The sequence below is a fragment of the Lissotriton helveticus genome, chromosome 7 (assembly GCF_964261635.1).
Source record: "Lissotriton helveticus chromosome 7, aLisHel1.1, whole genome shotgun sequence".
Classification (NCBI taxonomy): domain Eukaryota; kingdom Metazoa; phylum Chordata; class Amphibia; order Caudata; family Salamandridae; genus Lissotriton; species Lissotriton helveticus.
Genome location: NC_136068.1, coordinates 657,105,576 through 657,123,237, shown reverse-complemented (window position 1 = coordinate 657,123,237; position 17,662 = coordinate 657,105,576). Strand labels below are relative to the sequence as shown.

Here is a 17,662-nt window from a genome sequence, read left to right as displayed (position 1 = left end):
TGCCGCACTGGTGTGGCCATCCTACAATGCTGCGCCGAAAGACGGCGTGGGGTGCCCGAAGGAAGTGTCCTTATCCAGGGGATTATCGCTGTATCATGTCCTCCACTAAAATGGCCCTGGGACACCTTAGAACTCGGACGCTCGATTTTTTTTTCCTTTCCTGTACATGCAAAAAAAGGTAAATGCCCGGTACGTTACACGCTTCATCTGCCACGATGAACTCTCCAGAGGAACCGAAAAAAAATATAGTTGTGGTAACTATACCATGCATCGTCATATGGAGAGGAGGCACCAATTAATTATAGTGCTGCATAAAAGAGAGATTTGGAGGAGAACCCCTGACCTGCTAGTACATTCATCAAAGAAGTGGCACTGAGAGCTTCAGAGGCAAGGGAAACGGTCCCAAATATTTAGAAGAACTTTGGAAAGATTAAAATGACATGTTTAGATTGTGGCAAATTAATTTCATGTGGACAGATGAGTGTTACTCTAATAAATACAGCATATGAACATCATCATAGTCGATGGTTGGTAGAGACATTTTGACTATATCCTGGACCTGCCCGTCCTCGCCCAAAATGGCGCCGGAATAAATGGGACTCGTAACTCCTTGTTGTGTACTGGTTGCAGAACCTTGAAATCACGAGATACGTATGCAGTTTTGAAGCACATGGCGGGCGGGGACGAGAATTGATTGAATATTTCGACATCCCTATTGATATTAAGTTCTGATGTGTTATTGATTACTGTACTGTTGAAAGTTCGAATTAACGTCACCCATGGTACTTGCCCGCAAATGTATATCTAGATAATTTTATTGTAACTGGCCCTGTCGTATTTTAATTATAAAATGTACGTCCATCGATTCCGTAACTGTTAGACACCTTAGTTCTTGCAACCTAATGGCCCGCCCGTTACGTTCCTCTACAGTCTAAATGTCTACTCATCATATACGATTACAGTTTGCTCCGTGGCCGGCCCACGTGGTTATAGGCTCGTATTTGTATAATGAAATTTTCACAATAAAGGTTTTTAAAAGAAAACATGGTAGTAGTATATACATTGGTAAAGTTTTTAATAATAGTCACTGTTTTAGAATCATTAAAAGGCAAGTGAAATAAAGCAGACCAATTACATGAAGGGTAAAAGGTATAATACGAAGGAACGCAGAAAAGATAAATGGTCAAGGGCTGTTGTGTTTTCTATTCCTGCAACATAAAGTGATCGATAAGAATCTCATATTCAGGCGTATCGGCGACTAAGACAGCAGGTCGACCCTCTTTTGCTCAACGGCCCCGTCATGGGACGAAGAAACGCTCTTTTTCTCGAAAAAAGAATATATTTTACTTGCAGGACAGTTGTAAAATTTCCGGGAAAGTACATTAGCCTGGAACATTATAACATATATTTAAGAAAAAATAATGTTCGGAAGTAATGAAAAGCGTAATTTTTAGGTCATATGACCAAGCCTTTCATCATTACAATAAGAAAAGTAAAATGAACCAATGAAAAGTTTTATTAACAAGTCACATGACTTGTTATGCTTACGTTACGCGCTGCGCGCCCCGGATGACTTCCGGATGCGCTAACGCGGCGCGTCATATGACGCATTACGCGACAACGCAGGTCCAGAATATAGTCAAAATGTCTCCACCAACCAGCAGTCGAAACACAACCCCTTTCAGCAGGCTAAATAGTTCTGTTAAATGACAACAGAAGGGACAGGCAACAAGAACCATCAGTCAAAGAGGGGAGGGCTAGTTCTTCTCTACCGGGTTACATTGGGGCGCTACCGGAACTGATCGAATTGGTAGTCTATAGTGTTTCTGGATGTTTCAGACTGAAGCTGGGGTTAGCATGAGAGCAGCATCATTTCGTAGCTCCGTCGTGGCCATTCCGCAACCAATCATGGCAGCCGCTCTTTATCGTTATTTTGGGCGGGGTGGGTGGCAGAGCCGAGCTGTTTTGCAGCCATCATTGTGTGGAGTTCAGTTCATCTCACTAGTTTTGTATTTGTCATGAGGGGTTGTTCCTAATGTTTCTATTTTAGCGAGGTCAAAAAGAGATCCCATTAGTGGCCTACTGATTTTGCTCGATTCCTTTTCTTTTTTTTTTACACGATTTTTCGTTATCTGCAAAGACTAAACAGAATATTGCGACTCTGTGTTTGTTTGTAAATAGAGAATGAACCAAAGTGAACTAATTCTAAAACAGTAAATACTTGGATAACAATCAATCAAATGGAGAGAGAAGCAGGCACGACGGATTACAACGGGGGCAAAGGCCTGCGTTAACTACCTTTCACTATCTGCAAAGAGAGAGTACTCCTAATAGAAATGAGGGGGGGGGGCACCATTCAAAGCAGATCAGTGTGCATAAACACGAAAATGTTTTCACTTACCACGTACTTGACATTCGACAGCTTATGATATTTGCTATTATAAAACCATTGAAATTCACTGAAAAAACCATAGGTTATAGACCATATATAGTTAGGAATTAGCATTTACAAAACCTTGAAAATTCTCTGAAAAAACCATAGGTTATAGACCATATATAGTTAGGAATTAGCATTTAAAAAACCTTATTTTACTCACACAAAACCATTGAAATTCCATATATAGTTAGTTGCACTAACTATATATCGCGCACCCGCAATCCACTGCTGATCATGTCACATATTACATCATTCATGACATGGTCAGTGACATCACTGATGACATCACTGATGACATCTCAAATGACATCACTGATGACATCACTGATGACATCTCAAATGACATCACTGATGACATCACTGATGACATCTCAAATGACATCACTGATGACATCACTGATGACATCTCATTTGACATTACTGATCACATCACTGATGTCATCATTCGTGTGATAATACGATGAACCTCTTCAGACTCTAATATAACCTTAGATACACTCAGTGTAAACAGACACTCATAGACTGTCACTCATCCATGGAGTTACTCAGACACTTAGTCAGTCATGCAAAGAATCAATCACACCTCCATTTCCTCAACTATACAGTTATACACACCTTACTTATTCAAACATATACTAAAACATATTTACTCACTTATACAATCCTGGATACAAGTTCACAATGATCCATACAGCCACTCACACATTCACTGGCTCTTATGCACAGTTATTTATATATGTCAACTCTCACATGTACTGTGTTTTACATATGTACTTACTTTGACATGTAGCACTGAGATATCCATTCACTCACCAATACACTCATGCACACAGTCAACCGCCCATACAGCTGTTTCCACATGCACTTTTGAACCCATACATCTAGTCAATCAACTGCTCACACATCTATGCAGAGAGTCATACACCTCCCAGCCACCCACACACACACTCAGTCTCCCATACAAATGCTTGGGCAACCAATCAATAACCCATACAGTTAATCATATAGCTAATGATCAACACATGCAGCAGTTTACAGAACAACAGACATAATGATGCACAAATTAAGACAGTTTAGTCACTAACCCATGCACTCAGTGAGACACATTTAATCAGTCACTCATACAGTCAGCCATGCCCCTACTAAATCCTTCATCAAGACACTTATACATCCACTCATTCTTCAATATGTAAGACATATTTTAACTTTACAGAATTATACAGTCACTGGATGTAGTCATCAGTGATGTCATTTGAGATGTCATCAGTGATGTCATCAGTGATGTCATTTGAGATGTCATCAGTGATGTCATCAGTGATGTCACTGACCATGTCATGAATGATGTAATATGTGACATGATCAGCAGTGGATTGCGGGTGCGCGATATATAGTTAGTGCAACTAACTATATATGGAATTTCAATGGTTTTGTGTGAGTAAAATAAGGTTTTTTAAATGCTAATTCCTAACTATATATGGTCTATAACCTATGGTTTTTTCAGTGAATATATATATATATATATAACACTCCACCTTTGCCAGTCAGAGCAATGCTGCTGTCGTGAGCGGTCCAGGTAAGGTCACTGGCCAGCCTCGAAATTCTCTCCAAATACCTCTCACATCAAGAAGTAGACCTGGACACTCAGCGTTTGCAGTTAATCCTTTATTCTTGACAGGAAAAAAGTCGACGCGTTTCACCTTTACGGCTTGTTCACGCTCGTCTGGTCGACAACAAACGACCATTCTTAAATTCCCAAAACACACCCAACGTGTAGGTCATGTGATAACCCAAGTAAATGGGGAGGACATTTTAGGCTAGTCAAAATCGCATTGAATATATACATAATATGTCATATATCGTATCCAAAATACATGCACTTGTTTAAAAGCAAATGAATGTCAAACTTGTTTAGGCCTGTATTTATGCATACGTGCAAGTTTCATTATAAAACAAGTGTGCAAATATTTCTTTATGCATACGATAATGTGCACGTCATGACAATAGCGTATTTTGACCCTGTCTATTTGATCAGTTTGATATTTTACATAGATAATTCAAAATTGAATATTCATCCACACAAGTTGCGCCCAAGTGGGCTAATTCATATTGTCCTGATAGCCTAAAATTAAAAAATGCCTAATTCCATCATCATAAATATCATGAAGTCCTTGGTTCTATCATACTCCTGATCCGTCAGAAGTCATTGCCATGTCATGCCATGCAATTGCCATTAGTCCTCCACATTAATCTGAAAAATTAAAATATTAAAATCAGAAACAGACGGCTGACAACTCTACAAATAACATTCTGTACATTATTCATTCAAATAAATGAACCTTCAATTCTTCACTCATGTTAAGTCCCATTGGGTGCAAGCATTGAAAATCTATGATATACTTAGATTCCAGTTTTCTAAGGGATAATTCATAATTGCCTCCTCTTATACCCAGATCCACAGAATCTATTACCACCATGAGTAACAAGGTTTCATTCTGCATGTGTGTTTCGAAAAAATGTCTCGCGACAGGATACAGTTTGTTGTGGGAGCGTATGGCTCGCAGATGTTCTAATACTCTCTTCTTGGCCTCATGTTTGGTGCTCCCCACATACCATCTATTACACGGGCATATCAGTACATACACACTGTATGGAGTATTACATGTAAGATGTTTGCGAATGATAAATTCTCTGTCAGTCCCCAGAATAGTCAGACTTTTACAACTCCTACTGTTTCTGCACGCTTTACATTTGCCGCAGCAAGTAAAACCACTGCGCGTGTCTTTTTTTCTCTTACCACTTTCGGTGACATAGTTTTGACTGAGTTCATCACGTAAAGTTCTTCCCTTACGGAAAGTGATCTGAGGGTTTTCTTGGAGGTATTTTCTCAAATGTTCGTCTGTGTTCAGAACATGCCAATGTTTTTTAAGGATTTTGTGAACTTCATATGACTGACCTGTAAAGGTAGTTATACATCTGACTGTATCTGTTGACTCTTTTGTCTCTCTTGGATGTAGCAATTCCTCCCTCGTTTTGGTATCGACACGTTGTGTCGCTCTATTAATCACCTGTTTGCTGCACCCTCGGCTCAAAAAACGTTGACACATAACATCTTGCTCCTCTTTGAACCCCTCCAAAGTACTGCAATTCCGCTTGGCGCGTAATAACTCGCCATACGGAATGCTGTACAGTAAGTTCTTAGGATGGCAGCTTGAGGCTCTGAGGATGCTATTGCCTGCTGTACTTTTTCTGAAGAGTTTTGTAGTTAGTCTGTCATTTCTCACTTCAACTTTTACATCCAAAAACTCCATACAAGTCTGACTGATGTGTTCTGTTAGATGTAAGTTGAAACCATTGTTATTTAATTTATCAACAACAAATTGTTTCGCTGAAATGGCATCCCCATTCCAAATGAAAAATGTCTTCAATGTATCGCAGCCACAGGGCCACGTTGTCAAATTCTGCCATTTCCCTGACGACCTGCTCCTCCCACCAGCCCATAAAGAGGTTGGCATAGCTGGGGGCGAAGCAGGTCCCCATGGCTGTGCCCTGTGACTGGCGATACAGAACATCATCAAAGTAAAAGAAATTGTTGGTTAAACAAAACTCAATCATTGCCACAATCATTTGTGAGTGATAGAGTAAGGAAATTGATCTGGTTTTCAAGAAATGTTTTATTGCTGCCACTCTCAAATTGTGTTTAATACTCATATAAAGACTGCTCATGTCCAAAGTCACCAAGGTAAAGTTAGACTCCCAATGGATTTCATTGATGGTACTGAGGAAGTGAGTAGTGTCTCTAATGTAAGATGGTAAGGCGATCACAAAAGGTCTTAGATAGTGATCTATATATCTGGAAGTGTTTTCCAATGAAGATCCAATAGAGGATACTATGGGGCGACCCGGGGGATTCAGCTGGTCTTTGTGTAGCTTGGGGAGAAGATATAAGATAGGTATCTTAGGATGGGCACAGTATAAATACTGATATTCTTCCCATTCTATTAGCCCTTTGACCCTCCATTCCAGCAGAAGTTCTCTAAACAAGGTGTGAGATTCTAACAATTTGTCTTTATTACATATGCTGTAACATTTATCATCACTTAGTTGTCTAATACCTTCTGAGAGATACTTGTCCTTGTCCATCACTACAACATTACCCCCTTTGTCAGATTGTCTAATGACAATATCAGGGTCCCATTTGAGTGTTTCTAATGCCATATATTGTTTGTTTGACAGAATCTTATTACCAATGGATGTCTTGTTGTACCGTATTTTCAACAGGTCATTTAAAACCCCCCGTTCAAACACATCAATTGCATCACATTGAATTGCTGGCAAAAATGTGACTTTGGGTTTGAAATTGGAACCTGGATTGATGTTACTCTCAGTTCCCCATGTGTCCCATTCAGGTGTAGTCTCTGTGTCTACTTCATCCATATGTAGCTCATGCAACAATTCTACATCATTGACATCCAGATTACTGGAAACATTAATGTTACTCACAGTTCCTTTGTCTTTGGGTTTGGTGCAGAACCACTTCTTCAGTTTAAGCTTGCGTGAGAAGAGGAAGAGGTCTATGCGTGTTTGTGCAAAATTCAAATTTTGAGAGGGACAAAACGATAAACCCAATGCCAAAGTATCACTTTCGTCTTGGGTTAAAATTCGCTTTGATAAATTTACAACTGTCATGATCATTTCTGCTTTTTGCTCCTTGTTGCCATTCCCATTGGAGCTTGTGCGACGTTTGTACCCCCTCTTTTTTGCTTTTTTGTTGCGTTGGTTCCTCCTCTGTTTCCACGCCCTCGACCTCTCTGATTTCCCACGTTCTGAAACGACTCTGTCCTGTTTTGACTTAACATCTGGAACTGTAACAAAAAATTTGGCTTCTTTTTTGGATCCATTGCAGCTTCCAGGACAGTCTCACTGTTGGATGAGACAGAGCCCTCAGATATTTTCCCGTCAGATACATGGCTTTCTACCACTTCTTGGCAGCCGCCTATTGAAGCAGAGCTTGTGATTGCCATCCCTGTTGTATCAAAAAGATGATCGTATTTTTTCTGGAAAGTTAGAGTACGCCCCGATTGGTAGTCTTTGAAATCACGAATAAACTTGCGTTGTTTTTTTACAGTGATTTCCTGTTCAAGTTTGTCCATATTTATTGCCAGATTTATTTGATATTCATCTAATGCTTCTTTGGACATCATAAGACTGACTTCCGATAGCAATTTTTCAATTTCCAGTAATAATTTAGCACGATCTTTGATGGCATATTTCACCAGTATCTTCATCATGATGTACGAGCAGTTCCCAGAGTTGTCTGACCATTCTTCTAACATTTCTTGGTCAGGATCCTCATAGGTGGGGATGGTAAAAATTCGAAGTCCTCTTGGTACTCTTTTTACATCGATATACCTTTGCAGTGATTCTGCCTACCACCATTTGGAAAGTTCTTTTCTGTATAGTTTCTCCAACATACCCAATTTTGTCTGTAAATTCGTTTCCAAAGTAATATTGGCCGAAATTTGTGCATCTTCAATGCGATTGCCTGTCTCCGTGAAGAATAGTTTAATGGCCGTCTGTTTGCGACGAGCATCCAAATTTCCCGTCATATTGTAGAATGTTGGGTCTGCAAACGCTGTGCGCGTGTACTCGCTAGTTGTTTAGGAATAAGTTCACACACGCTCTCCGTCTCCCAGGTGCTTGCGTCTAGCTTGCTCAGTGACAGGGACAGCAGGAACCTTACTTGAAGTTCCCCGTAGGTGTATCCCACCTATCGAGTATTTCTTTCAAGACCCGCTACTCCCGTCACCCGAGAAAGACGAAAAATAAATACTGTGGTGCTCCGTTCACATCACCTTGACATCAACGGTGTATAACTTCAATGTTTCATCAGGCGGTATGTCCCTAGCCCAGTGAATGGCTTCCACACACCCAGGAGGTCAGCTGCAGCTCTATTGAATTAGAAAACACTCCACCTTTGCCAGTCAGAGCAATGCTGCTGTCATCAGTGATGTCACTGACCATGTCATGAATGATGTAATATGTGACATGATCAGCAGTGGATTGCGGGTGCGCGATATATAGTTAGTGCAACTAACTATATATGGAATTTCAATGGTTTTGTGTGAGTAAAATAAGGTTTTTTAAATGCTAATTCCTAACTATATATGGTCTATAACCTATGGTTTTTTCAGTGAATATATATATATATATATAACACTCCACCTTTGCCAGTCAGAGCAATGCTGCTGTCGTGAGCGGTCCAGGTAAGGTCACTGGCCAGCCTCGAAATTCTCTCCAAATACCTCTCACATCAAGAAGTAGACCTGGACACTCAGCGTTTGCAGTTAATCCTTTATTCTTGACAGGAAAAAAGTCGACGCGTTTCACCTTTACGGCTTGTTCACGCTCGTCTGGTCGACAACAAACGACCATTCTTAAATTCCCAAAACACACCCAACGTGTAGGTCATGTGATAACCCAAGTAAATGGGGAGGACATTTTAGGCTAGTCAAAATCGCATTGAATATATACATAATATGTCATATATCGTATCCAAAATACATGCACTTGTTTAAAAGCAAATGAATGTCAAACTTGTTTAGGCCTGTATTTATGCATACGTGCAAGTTTCATTATAAAACAAGTGTGCAAATATTTCTTTATGCATACGATAATGTGCACGTCATGACAATAGCGTATTTTGACCCTGTCTATTTGATCAGTTTGATATTTTACATAGATAATTCAAAATTGAATATTCATCCACACAAGTTGCGCCCAAGTGGGCTAATTCATATTGTCCTGATAGCCTAAAATTAAAAAATGCCTAATTCCATCATCATAAATATCATGAAGTCCTTGGTTCTATCATACTCCTGATCCGTCAGAAGTCATTGCCATGTCATGCCATGCAATTGCCATTAGTCCTCCACATTAATCTGAAAAATTAAAATATTAAAATCAGAAACAGACGGCTGACAACTCTACAAATAACATTCTGTACATTATTCATTCAAATAAATGAACCTTCAATTCTTCACTCATGTTAAGTCCCATTGGGTGCAAGCATTGAAAATCTATGATATACTTAGATTCCAGTTTTCTAAGGGATAATTCATAATTGCCTCCTCTTATACCCAGATCCACAGAATCTATTACCACCATGAGTAACAAGGTTTCATTCTGCATGTGTGTTTCGAAAAAATGTCTCGCGACAGGATACAGTTTGTTGTGGGAGCGTATGGCTCGCAGATGTTCTAATACTCTCTTCTTGGCCTCATGTTTGGTGCTCCCCACATACCATCTATTACACGGGCATATCAGTACATACACACTGTATGGAGTATTACATGTAAGATGTTTGCGAATGATAAATTCTCTGTCAGTCCCCAGAATAGTCAGACTTTTACAACTCCTACTGTTTCTGCACGCTTTACATTTGCCGCAGCAAGTAAAACCACTGCGCGTGTCTTTTTTTCTCTTACCACTTTCGGTGACATAGTTTTGACTGAGTTCATCACGTAAAGTTCTTCCCTTACGGAAAGTGATCTGAGGGTTTTCTTGGAGGTATTTTCTCAAATGTTCGTCTGTGTTCAGAACATGCCAATGTTTTTTAAGGATTTTGTGAACTTCATATGACTGACCTGTAAAGGTAGTTATACATCTGACTGTATCTGTTGACTCTTTTGTCTCTCTTGGATGTAGCAATTCCTCCCTCGTTTTGGTATCGACACGTTGTGTCGCTCTATTAATCACCTGTTTGCTGCACCCTCGGCTCAAAAAACGTTGACACATAACATCTTGCTCCTCTTTGAACCCCTCCAAAGTACTGCAATTCCGCTTGGCGCGTAATAACTCGCCATACGGAATGCTGTACAGTAAGTTCTTAGGATGGCAGCTTGAGGCTCTGAGGATGCTATTGCCTGCTGTACTTTTTCTGAAGAGTTTTGTAGTTAGTCTGTCATTTCTCACTTCAACTTTTACATCCAAAAACTCCATACAAGTCTGACTGATGTGTTCTGTTAGATGTAAGTTGAAACCATTGTTATTTAATTTATCAACAACAAATTGTTTCGCTGAAATGGCATCCCCATTCCAAATGAAAAATGTCTTCAATGTATCGCAGCCACAGGGCCACGTTGTCAAATTCTGCCATTTCCCTGACGACCTGCTCCTCCCACCAGCCCATAAAGAGGTTGGCATAGCTGGGGGCGAAGCAGGTCCCCATGGCTGTGCCCTGTGACTGGCGATACAGAACATCATCAAAGTAAAAGAAATTGTTGGTTAAACAAAACTCAATCATTGCCACAATCATTTGTGAGTGATAGAGTAAGGAAATTGATCTGGTTTTCAAGAAATGTTTTATTGCTGCCACTCTCAAATTGTGTTTAATACTCATATAAAGACTGCTCATGTCCAAAGTCACCAAGGTAAAGTTAGACTCCCAATGGATTTCATTGATGGTACTGAGGAAGTGAGTAGTGTCTCTAATGTAAGATGGTAAGGCGATCACAAAAGGTCTTAGATAGTGATCTATATATCTGGAAGTGTTTTCCAATGAAGATCCAATAGAGGATACTATGGGGCGACCCGGGGGATTCAGCTGGTCTTTGTGTAGCTTGGGGAGAAGATATAAGATAGGTATCTTAGGATGGGCACAGTATAAATACTGATATTCTTCCCATTCTATTAGCCCTTTGACCCTCCATTCCAGCAGAAGTTCTCTAAACAAGGTGTGAGATTCTAACAATTTGTCTTTATTACATATGCTGTAACATTTATCATCACTTAGTTGTCTAATACCTTCTGAGAGATACTTGTCCTTGTCCATCACTACAACATTACCCCCTTTGTCAGATTGTCTAATGACAATATCAGGGTCCCATTTGAGTGTTTCTAATGCCATATATTGTTTGTTTGACAGAATCTTATTACCAATGGATGTCTTGTTGTACCGTATTTTCAACAGGTCATTTAAAACCCCCCGTTCAAACACATCAATTGCATCACATTGAATTGCTGGCAAAAATGTGACTTTGGGTTTGAAATTGGAACCTGGATTGATGTTACTCTCAGTTCCCCATGTGTCCCATTCAGGTGTAGTCTCTGTGTCTACTTCATCCATATGTAGCTCATGCAACAATTCTACATCATTGACATCCAGATTACTGGAAACATTAATGTTACTCACAGTTCCTTTGTCTTTGGGTTTGGTGCAGAACCACTTCTTCAGTTTAAGCTTGCGTGAGAAGAGGAAGAGGTCTATGCGTGTTTGTGCAAAATTCAAATTTTGAGAGGGACAAAACGATAAACCCAATGCCAAAGTATCACTTTCGTCTTGGGTTAAAATTCGCTTTGATAAATTTACAACTGTCATGATCATTTCTGCTTTTTGCTCCTTGTTGCCATTCCCATTGGAGCTTGTGCGACGTTTGTACCCCCTCTTTTTTGCTTTTTTGTTGCGTTGGTTCCTCCTCTGTTTCCACGCCCTCGACCTCTCTGATTTCCCACGTTCTGAAACGACTCTGTCCTGTTTTGACTTAACATCTGGAACTGTAACAAAAAATTTGGCTTCTTTTTTGGATCCATTGCAGCTTCCAGGACAGTCTCACTGTTGGATGAGACAGAGCCCTCAGATATTTTCCCGTCAGATACATGGCTTTCTACCACTTCTTGGCAGCCGCCTATTGAAGCAGAGCTTGTGATTGCCATCCCTGTTGTATCAAAAAGATGATCGTATTTTTTCTGGAAAGTTAGAGTACGCCCCGATTGGTAGTCTTTGAAATCACGAATAAACTTGCGTTGTTTTTTTACAGTGATTTCCTGTTCAAGTTTGTCCATATTTATTGCCAGATTTATTTGATATTCATCTAATGCTTCTTTGGACATCATAAGACTGACTTCCGATAGCAATTTTTCAATTTCCAGTAATAATTTAGCACGATCTTTGATGGCATATTTCACCAGTATCTTCATCATGATGTACGAGCAGTTCCCAGAGTTGTCTGACCATTCTTCTAACATTTCTTGGTCAGGATCCTCATAGGTGGGGATGGTAAAAATTCGAAGTCCTCTTGGTACTCTTTTTACATCGATATACCTTTGCAGTGATTCTGCCTACCACCATTTGGAAAGTTCTTTTCTGTATAGTTTCTCCAACATACCCAATTTTGTCTGTAAATTCGTTTCCAAAGTAATATTGGCCGAAATTTGTGCATCTTCAATGCGATTGCCTGTCTCCGTGAAGAATAGTTTAATGGCCGTCTGTTTGCGACGAGCATCCAAATTTCCCGTCATATTGTAGAATGTTGGGTCTGCAAACGCTGTGCGCGTGTACTCGCTAGTTGTTTAGGAATAAGTTCACACACGCTCTCCGTCTCCCAGGTGCTTGCGTCTAGCTTGCTCAGTGACAGGGACAGCAGGAACCTTACTTGAAGTTCCCCGTAGGTGTATCCCACCTATCGAGTATTTCTTTCAAGACCCGCTACTCCCGTCACCCGAGAAAGACGAAAAATAAATACTGTGGTGCTCCGTTCACATCACCTTGACATCAACGGTGTATAACTTCAATGTTTCATCAGGCGGTATGTCCCTAGCCCAGTGAATGGCTTCCACACACCCAGGAGGTCAGCTGCAGCTCTATTGAATTAGAAAACACTCCACCTTTGCCAGTCAGAGCAATGCTGCTGTCATCAGTGATGTCACTGACCATGTCATGAATGATGTAATATGTGACATGATCAGCAGTGGATTGCGGGTGCGCGATATATAGTTAGTGCAACTAACTATATATGCGAATTTCAATGGTTTTGTGTGAGTAAAATAAGGTTTTGTAAATGCTAATTCCTAACTATATATGGTCTATAACCTATGGTTTTTTTCAGTGAATATATATATATATATTTCTTTTTTTTGCGATTCAACTTGGATTAGTAAATAAAAAAACAAGGCTATTGTAATTTTGTAGGCGCATTCTTGTTCTGCTTGCCTTCGAAATAAATTGAGCTACAGCATTACAGGGTTTTCAAAATATTCTTCCTTAGCCATGTTGAAAACTATATATGCGAATTTCAATGGTTTTGTGTGAGTAAAATAAGGTTTTGTAAATGCTAAGTCCTAACTATATATGGTCTATAACCTATGGTTTTTTCAGTGAATATATATATATATATATTTCTTTTTTTTGCGATTCAACTTGGATTAGTAAATAAAAAAACAAGGCTATTGTAATTTTGTAGGCGCATTCTTGTTCTGCTTGCCTTCGAAATAAATTGAGCTACAGCATTACAGGGTTTTCAAAATATTCTTCCTTAGCCATGTTGAAAAGTATGTGGGATGCTCTACAGCTTCCAAAGTAGATATGTCCCAAAGGCGGGACCTATTGGCTTTCCCAAAGCATGTTGCTATATTATCTACATGCCAATTATTTATCATACAATGTTGCATGCCCCCTTTCAGTTAGAGTTAAGATGCATGTATCTAAAAAGGTTAATACCGTTTTTGAAAACTGAAATGGTATATTATGCAAGTGAAGTCGCCTTTTTTGTTCTTTCTTGTAACTATTTATTTTACATTGTCTTTTAGAAAGATGCGTCTTGTCTTCTTGGTCTTCTTAAACCTGTGCTTGATCTTGTGGTAAGTATATTTGTATCTAATCCATAATGTAGTCCTTAATCTCTATTTAATCTAAGACCCTGGTCTGTTTTCATGCACATGGTATTTTTTCCGATAAATAGTGTCGTTTGTGTATGGCCTGCTTGATCTACGAATGCAACTGCCAGAACAGGGAGCTGATGTGCTCTATCCTGACAGTGAATTTGTGCTTTATATACTTCATCCTCACTCACTGGGTCTTCAAGGATCAGAGGGAATCAATGCAAGTGTGGCTGTTATAAAACTGGTCTCCTCTGTTACCATTTCTCACTTAGCTACCAATAGATGAATAACTGTACTGCACTGTGAAGTTAATACCTTGTGCTGGAAAACATGACAAACTTTTTGACTAACCAACAAATTAAATTACACTATGAGATGTACATTCATGGTGATGTATAATCTTCCCTTATTTTGAAAGTCTCTCCGGACTTAAGGTAAGTGGTAGATGGTAGAAAAGTGCAAGACTACCTTAATTGTGTTCAACTCATTTCCACAGCCTTGTTGGATACCATGGAAGCATGAATCTATGCCACCCTCTGTTTCTGCTCAATGTCGGAAGAGGGCTGTATGGAAGATTAGAGAAGGAACACCATTAGAATAATTTATTAATACTCTACTTTAATTCAGGCAAGACAGAGCTCACAATTACAAGCACCCCCAGCATTTGGGCATAGAAGAGAATACAACCTTAATCAGCAAGTAAAGTAAAACGTAATCATTAGAATATCTCCTCCCACTCCCCAGACAACAAATAACTATTTTTCTTTTGGTTAAAAAAGAAGGCACCCCCCCCCCCCCCTTCCCAATTATATTTAGGAGTATGACTGCTTTGCCCCTGTTAAGCCCAAGAGCCGATTTCTGTGTCTCTTTTATCTCCGATTCTTCTGTTTTTTGTTCCCTGTTTCTCCTGATCTCTCATCCGTTGGACTAGTGCTGCAACCTATGCTGCCAGTATATGTTTATTACCAAGATCAATGTCTTAGTTTTAGAATTAACTTTTAAAAAGCAGATGTTGTACTTCTTTTTGTAGCACTATTCATACTCTGAAAGCCCTCCTCATGTGGTGTTCTTTCATCCCAACCTCAGGCTCTCTTCTTTTTGTTTGAATTTTCACTAAACTGGTATCTCCATCACTTCAATTATGAAAATATCTTTCTCCACGAAGGGAAAATGGACCTCATCTTTTCCAAATACATCACTTTAAAACATGCTTGGACTAACCAATTTGCTGTCACTGACCAAAACACGCACTCTGTCCATCTCCTTTCTTGCAATATTGATAACCAATGTCTACTCAGTCTCTCCCCATAACAATCTCAGTATTAGCTGTTTCAAGATCTTTGGTGCACCTATCTAAGAAGCTTTTTTTATCTCAAATAGCCCTTATTTAATCTCATTAGTCAGTTTCAGTCCTGTCTACTGTATCCATTCGTTTTAACCTACATGTAGAGCTACCAAAAATAACTGTATTTTTTTCTTCTCATTGTAATTCCACATCTTCAAGGTACCACATTGTCTCTTTCCCGTAATTCATTTTGTCTGCTTGTTCCGATGACCACCCAATAATCATATTGTCATATATATATACATATTTCCACCTTTCCCTTGCTAGTAGACGTCTACTCTAGTCAATGACGGAAAATAATAATCAGATAAATGCAGAGGTGGGAAAGTACTCATCCCTATCATTAATTTCCCATTCATACACTACTAAATCTTATTCTTCTTACTGACCAAACCAAACATGCAGGCAAAGCGCTTTCACCTATCGAATTTAGAACCTGAGGTACTTAAGCCTTAAGCTAAGCATTATGGGCCAGATGTAGGTCACCAAATACCGGTCGGTAACGGCCGAATTCGGCCGTTACCGACCGGTATTTGGTGATTGAGATGTAGGGGCCATTATTTTACAGATTAGGTAAATTTACCGAATCGGTAAATTTACCGAATCTGTAAAATACTGAATCGGTAATTTTACCGATTCGGTAAATCCATATGTAGGTGACACTCCTAAGAGTGCCACAGGCCCTTAAGAGTCGGTATTTTACCACTCAATCCTATTGGGTGGTAAAATACCGAATTCAGGTGTGCATGCACACCTGTGCAATTTGACACACAGACATGCCCTTAGGGCATGTCTGTGTGCCACATTGCACACATGCCTGAACTTGGGGTGCTAGAGGGTGTCAAAGTGACACCTCCTGCACTCTTGCAGGATTCGGTATTTACCGATTCGGTATTGCCCATTGATTCCTATGGGCTTCAAGGCCCATAGGAATCAATGGGCAATACCGAATCTAATAGCGAATATTACCGATTTGGTAATTCAAAAATAAAATTTATCTACATCTCCCTCCTTCAAATTTACCGATTCATAAATACCGAATCGGTAAAATTCGGTATTTATGAGTAGGTAAATTGAAGTTACCTACATCTGGCCCTATGATATTAGTTTACTTGACTTTCTTTGCCCTGAGTAGACATTTAATTGTATTGGCTGAAACATGTCAACCTTTCTTGTTGGAAGGAATCCAGTGCAATTTTGATTTAGATTCGAATAGCAATAAGAGGAACTTGTAGTTTCATTTAAACTCTTGTCCAGTTAAGATATTCAGTTTTATAAATTCTTCCTGTGCATTATATTCTCATAGGCATGCACTATATGGCCAGCCTTTAGTTGGTGTGTTTAGGGTGCTGAATAGTACATACTTTGTTATAGTTCTACTTTTCTCTTTCCTGCTGAAATAATAGACTGAGTCGGCTATTCGCAAGGTAGTTCCATTTGTGAGTAAGATATATGAGTAATTTTACTGGCACAATTTGGAGACACATTTCTACTTTTAGATATTCACAAAATTCTAGTGTGAAATAGTGGCTGCTTTGGCATATGGAGCACAGCCCCATCAACTCATATACACAATAATGGAGAAGTTGCCTTTCACAGCAAAAGGAAAACATTAAGACAGACCTGTTACTTTGAATTCCTTCATTTCTGTCGTTTCTGTACTGACAGTATTAAGGGTCATCAGCAAAGGGAAAGAAGTATCAATATAGTAATCTGAATTGAGAGACATGCTACAGTTGAGCTCCCCTCAAACATTCACAAGCCATTAACATGCTATGCATGTTGAAATCAGTGCAGCATGCCTGAAGATAGAGACCGGCTCAGGAGGTGATGTTTTTTAGCTAGCACTCTATCAGAAGACAGGTTGGAATGGGTTGAAGCAATGTCAGCCCCATTCCTATACTAAATTCTTATTGGGCTTTGAACAGACCCATTTTCAGTTGGGCTTGTTGTGCATTGCCCCCTAGATTCCAGCAGTGAATATCCATGGAGTGCATGTTCTGCAGTAAAGGTAAACAGTACAAGTCGTTCAACAGTAAGAGATGTGAAGGAATGGCAAACACGTTATAGCACAAACACTACTGTGGTTAAGGTGATTTAATGATTCTTCTCTGTGTGTTAAAGTTGGTATCTGCTAACTCCTTACACATGCAGGAGGAGGGAGCACTGCCTCCATAACAGTTAGCAAATGAGGGAAGAAAAGCCTACGAAATGATTCCATCTTT

General features: G+C 39.5%; 1 protein-coding gene across 1 annotated transcript in view; it reads left to right on the top strand.

Annotated features, from left to right (window-relative positions):
- The window catches only part of LOC144769211 (uncharacterized), a 279,582-nt gene that overhangs the window by 144,415 nt on the left and 117,505 nt on the right, over positions 1-17,662 (top strand). Inside the window, exon 5 of the mRNA XM_078653237.1 lies at positions 14,021-14,071. Within this exon, the coding sequence (XP_078509363.1) occupies positions 14,021-14,071 (51 nt within the window). The remainder of the gene's footprint in view (positions 1-14,020; positions 14,072-17,662) is intronic.